A 4707-nucleotide genomic window follows, 5' to 3' on the forward strand; every position below is an offset into this window, starting at 1 on the left:
CAGCAGAAAGGGTAGGGAAGGACTACAGAACAGAAGTGACTACAGAGAGACAATGAGGTCTGAGGGGAAGAAGAATCCACGATTTAAAAAGAAACCTAAATCTACCATGCCTTGGTATTAAAACAGAAAACATACTGAATATGTAAAAAAAAATCAGACAACTCAGGTGGCATTTACACCTGCAAACTGAACTAGTACTGTATACTCTCAAGATACTTCATTTATATACATATCCTGATCTCTTATTTGGATACATACACTTCAATATCAAGAAAATGAAAATAGATTCCATCATCTAAAAAAGAAAAAATTGTCAGCGTGTGTGCCTTCACCAGACACACACACACAGAGAAAGTCCCCTCCCCCCTAATTGGAAGATGATTATGCTGCAATCCTTTTCCCTCCATCTCTCTCTTCTTTTTGGATTTCGGGCATGTACACATGCCTGCCATGTCTTTCAAGCTGTCAGGTCTGGGGCTCCAACCACCCAGTCAGCCACGTGGGATCTAGTTGCCTTAACCATCATGGCCCAATGACGGCTCTATTCCATCATTTTAAGAAGAGTCAAACACAAAACACAAGGAAACAAACAAATGAGTAATATGCCCATGTTTTGTATTTTGAGGGGCAGTTCAACAATTCACAGATGGCATGAATTGGAATTCTGACTCTATCACACACCATGGCCTTAACCTGTTTCTTCATTCGTAACAACAACAACTTTCCTTATTTAAGTGTTGGGAAAAAAAGATATAAAAAAACACATAAAAACCTAAGCACATAGTAACTACTCAGTATATATTTGCTATTGTGATGTGACTATAACAATTCTGGATCTTAAATAAATTTTTATAGTCAAAGATATTTGGAAAATAATAATCATTATCCATTTCACTTTCTTAGTTCTGTTAATGATTCTGCCAGACAACCTCTGAATAGTAAAGTGAGCTCCACCTAGAGCAAAAACAAATTTCGGTATTTCTTACCATCCCCATATTATATAGCTGTAAATTCTATTTTAAAACTACTATCTACTATCATTTCTGAGCTAAATTTTCATTTTAATGCAATAATATTCTTCTCTGTTTTATGAAACCAACCTTTCTAAAATATGATTCATATTTGTCCAAGTCCCATTCCTCTCTGCAGTTGTTAAAAACTTAATTTATAGCCACGTGTGTTAATGTGTATATATACATACAAATGCACACATACATACATACACACACACACACATACACACACACCCCACTCTTTAAGAAAGATATGAGAAGGTCAGCAATACATGAATTTATTATGGTGTTTTGTTATATCTGAAAACATCCTTAGCCAGGACAAATGAAAATGGAACATGGTTTACTACTCCCCACATTTAAGGTGTCCTCAAGCTAAGGGTATGGTATTTCAACTCAGCTACATAAACATTTTTAATACTTACCAGGGCTGGCAAGAATAATCTACTGGTTTGGGCACCTAGGATGTAAAAAGGCAAAAACAGATTAAGTTTACTTAAGAGAGGCTTTTAGAAATCAATCATTAATTCAGTTCAGCTGACTCAGCTCTATAAAACCTTAAGTAGCACAGTCCTGGAACTATCCATTGGCAATTTTATACACAGTGAATCATAGTATATGTCAGATAAGTAGAAAATAATTCATTTCACTTTAATTCATTCTTTCATTCATTTTACTGCCACTGTACCTCCAACTGGAGAGATACAGCAGGAAAATATGAACTAGAAACTTTCAATATTTATTATCAAGGAAATTTAATCCTATCATAGAAAATTAAAATGAAAAGTTATTAAGAAAGCCAAATAACACTTTACTTTCCCAAGACATTGGAAAAACATACAAAATATAAAATATATACTGATGCAGATTCTCATTTTATAACACAAATCTTAAACTGATTTTGAAATCTACCTAGAAAACATTTTATTCATAAAAAAGTTATGAAAAATATTCATTTTTCTCTTTCTCCTCATATAGAGCTTTGCAAGAGAAAAATACTGCATTTTCTATGCAGATAAAGAAAAAAATTTCTTCTAGCTGCTGATGGTAACTAGGAAATGAAAAGCCAAAGATGGCATACTAATATTTATAAAATAAATAAGGCACATACACAGAGGGTTTCTACACACGTTTACAGAATGTTTATAAATTCCTGAGAAAAGACTGAGCCTACAAAAAGTCCATCATGTGTTTGGAAAATTTTAATGAATTATACAAGTTTTTTTAAGGTTTTGCCATAGGGCACAAGTGCTTGCTAGAGAGAGACAAGAAGAGGGAAAATAAAACATCACCCCCTAAGGGGGATGACCATGCTGCAATCCTTTCTTTTCCATTCTCCTCCTGGGATTTTGGGCATTCATGCACATGTGCCTGGCATGACTTTCAAGCCACTAGGTCTGGGACTCAAATCGCATTCAGCCACATGGGAGTCAAGTGCCTAAACCACTATGCCACCTGCTGGTCCCCATACTTAACCAAGTTTTTAATATAGACATTCTATAGTATTCCTAAGGCTTTTTATATTGGATAATTAAAATACTATTACTTTCATTCATAGTAATACATAATACTTTAGAGATCTATTCAAGGTGCCTTTATCGCTAAGTCTGCCAGGTTTCATAACGGGCTATTATTTTGCCATTTCAGGTCAAGAGTTACATGTCAAAAATTATCTTTCTAGTCCAAACAGTCCTATAGTTAAGAATATTTAAATATCTTTATCCTATGGATCACATTTTTAATATCACGACCTCATAAAACCCTGATATAGAACAATTAATATTGTGGTAAATTATACTCATTCTAATGCTACATATTTTTGCATATTTTGTTTTCACACATAAAAAATGATCTTTAACAGTTTTCCTTCTGATGATAAGATACACATGGCCTCTGAAATATAGTGGAAAAGTATTTCCTCCTTCCCTTTCCCTGTCTGCATTTAAAAATTTTTTATGTACATTTATTCCTAAACTAATCTCTCTTTCCATGGAAAACTAAAAAAATACAAAAACAAAAACAAAATAAAAAAACAAAAAATGAACAAAAAACTGGAGATAGTAAGGAGGATAGTAAAGAATATCAAAATACTCTGGTTGTAGGATCTCTTGGCTGGTAAAAGGCTAGAGATCAAAAAAAAATTAAGGGTGACATAAAATTCTAATGCAGAACAGACAGCCGAGGTTATTCCATTCTTGAGTGCCCAGCTGGAGCCTTTTCTCTCTTCAGTGGGTGCATTCTGACATGTGAAGATCCAGGACTATCTTCTCAGCTATGATCCACACAACTAGAATGGGATTCCATCCCTTTTCATTTGTCAAGAATCCTCCAACTTTTCTTTTGCACATTTTGGACCCTTGTCTAGAAAATGCTTCATGTTTAAGACTATAGATAATTTCTCTCTGGGTACTCTCTTCCCTTTGGGCATATGGTTTCTATTTTTTCTTAATGTCATTTTCTGTTTTTGCCATAGATGGTTTACACCATTAAACTTCTACTCTGGACATATAGTTTATTTTAAACATATTTTATTGGAAATATAACATGTACATAAAGTTTTACACACACACACACACACATATGTACATACACAGGAGGAAATTTCGAAGAATGTGTGGATGGAACCAGCAGTTAGTGTAATGGCTATGTTGCTGGACTCCCATGTAGTCGACCGTGGTTTGAGTCCTGGACCCAGTGGCTTAAAACTCATGCTGGGCGTGTGTGCATGTGTGCATGTGTGCCCAAGATCCTGAGAGGAGAATAGAGGAGAAGGAACTGCGGTGTGGCCATCCCCCCAAGGGGTGATTTCTCGTCGCTTTCTGTCTCTTTCTCTCTCTTTCTGGTGAGCACATGCACCCTATAGGAAAAACCTCTCAAAAAAAAAAAAAAAAAAAAAATGAAGAATGTGTGGAAAAATTGAATCAAAGTATGTGGTTATATTGGTACAAAAATCCATACCGAGTTTGTTTGCTTGTTTGTTTTTAATTTGCTATAGGGTGTGTGCACTTGCTGGAGGAAGGGAGAGAGATAAAGTGAGAAAGTACCCCCCCAGTGGGATGACCATACTGGAATCCCTTTTCCTCTATTTTCCTCTCTGAATTTTGGGCTCACATGTACACTCATTGGCATGTTTTTCAAGTTGCTGGGTCTCATCAAACCAGTCAGTCAGTCACATGGGATCCAACCATCTTAACCACTACACCTGCTAGCTGTCCCAGGTAGACATATGTGCATTTTTCATAAACTTTTTGAAAATCCTCTCCATGTAGTTATATATATAAATAAGATATACATAATCAAAAGTATTGGACTGTCGGGAACATCCTGATGCATTTTTGTATAGAAAAATAAGAACATAATGATGCATTTTTGTATAGAAAAATATAGGAAAATACGTCATGACTTTCCCAATGACCTAAAATATCTTAGGGAGTTAGTTATGACAGAAATAAACTTTCTTTGGGTTTGTTAGGCTGGAAATGTAATTTTTAAATTTTAATTTAGGAGATGAATTTCCTGGTTGACAGTAATTTTCTCTCAAAACCCTCAACATATTTTTCTTTGTGGTTTCACTCTCTAGAATTTTCATTTGAATCTGTATTATTACTTATTCCTCTGTTGAGGTTTCCTGCTATTCATTCATTATCATACTTTCCTTTGTGTCCTTGAACACAGTTATTCTAGGTATTTTGGA

The 4707-nt window shown here is 34.9% G+C and overlaps 1 protein-coding gene across 1 annotated transcript in view; it reads right to left on the minus strand.

Annotated features, from left to right (window-relative positions):
* VAV3 (vav guanine nucleotide exchange factor 3) overlaps positions 1 to 4707 on the minus strand; it is a gene marked incomplete at its 5' end in the record, with an annotated part of 378218 nt that overhangs the window by 35765 nt on the left and 337746 nt on the right. Inside the window, one exon of the mRNA XM_027772272.1 lies at positions 1439 to 1473. Coding sequence (XP_027628073.1) covers positions 1439 to 1473 — 35 coding nt within the window. The remainder of the gene's footprint in view (positions 1 to 1438; positions 1474 to 4707) is intronic.

Source organism: Tupaia chinensis, unplaced genomic scaffold (assembly GCF_000334495.1).
Source record: "Tupaia chinensis unplaced genomic scaffold, TupChi_1.0 Scaffold000270_1, whole genome shotgun sequence".
NCBI classification, from domain to species: Eukaryota; Metazoa; Chordata; class Mammalia; order Scandentia; family Tupaiidae; genus Tupaia; species Tupaia belangeri.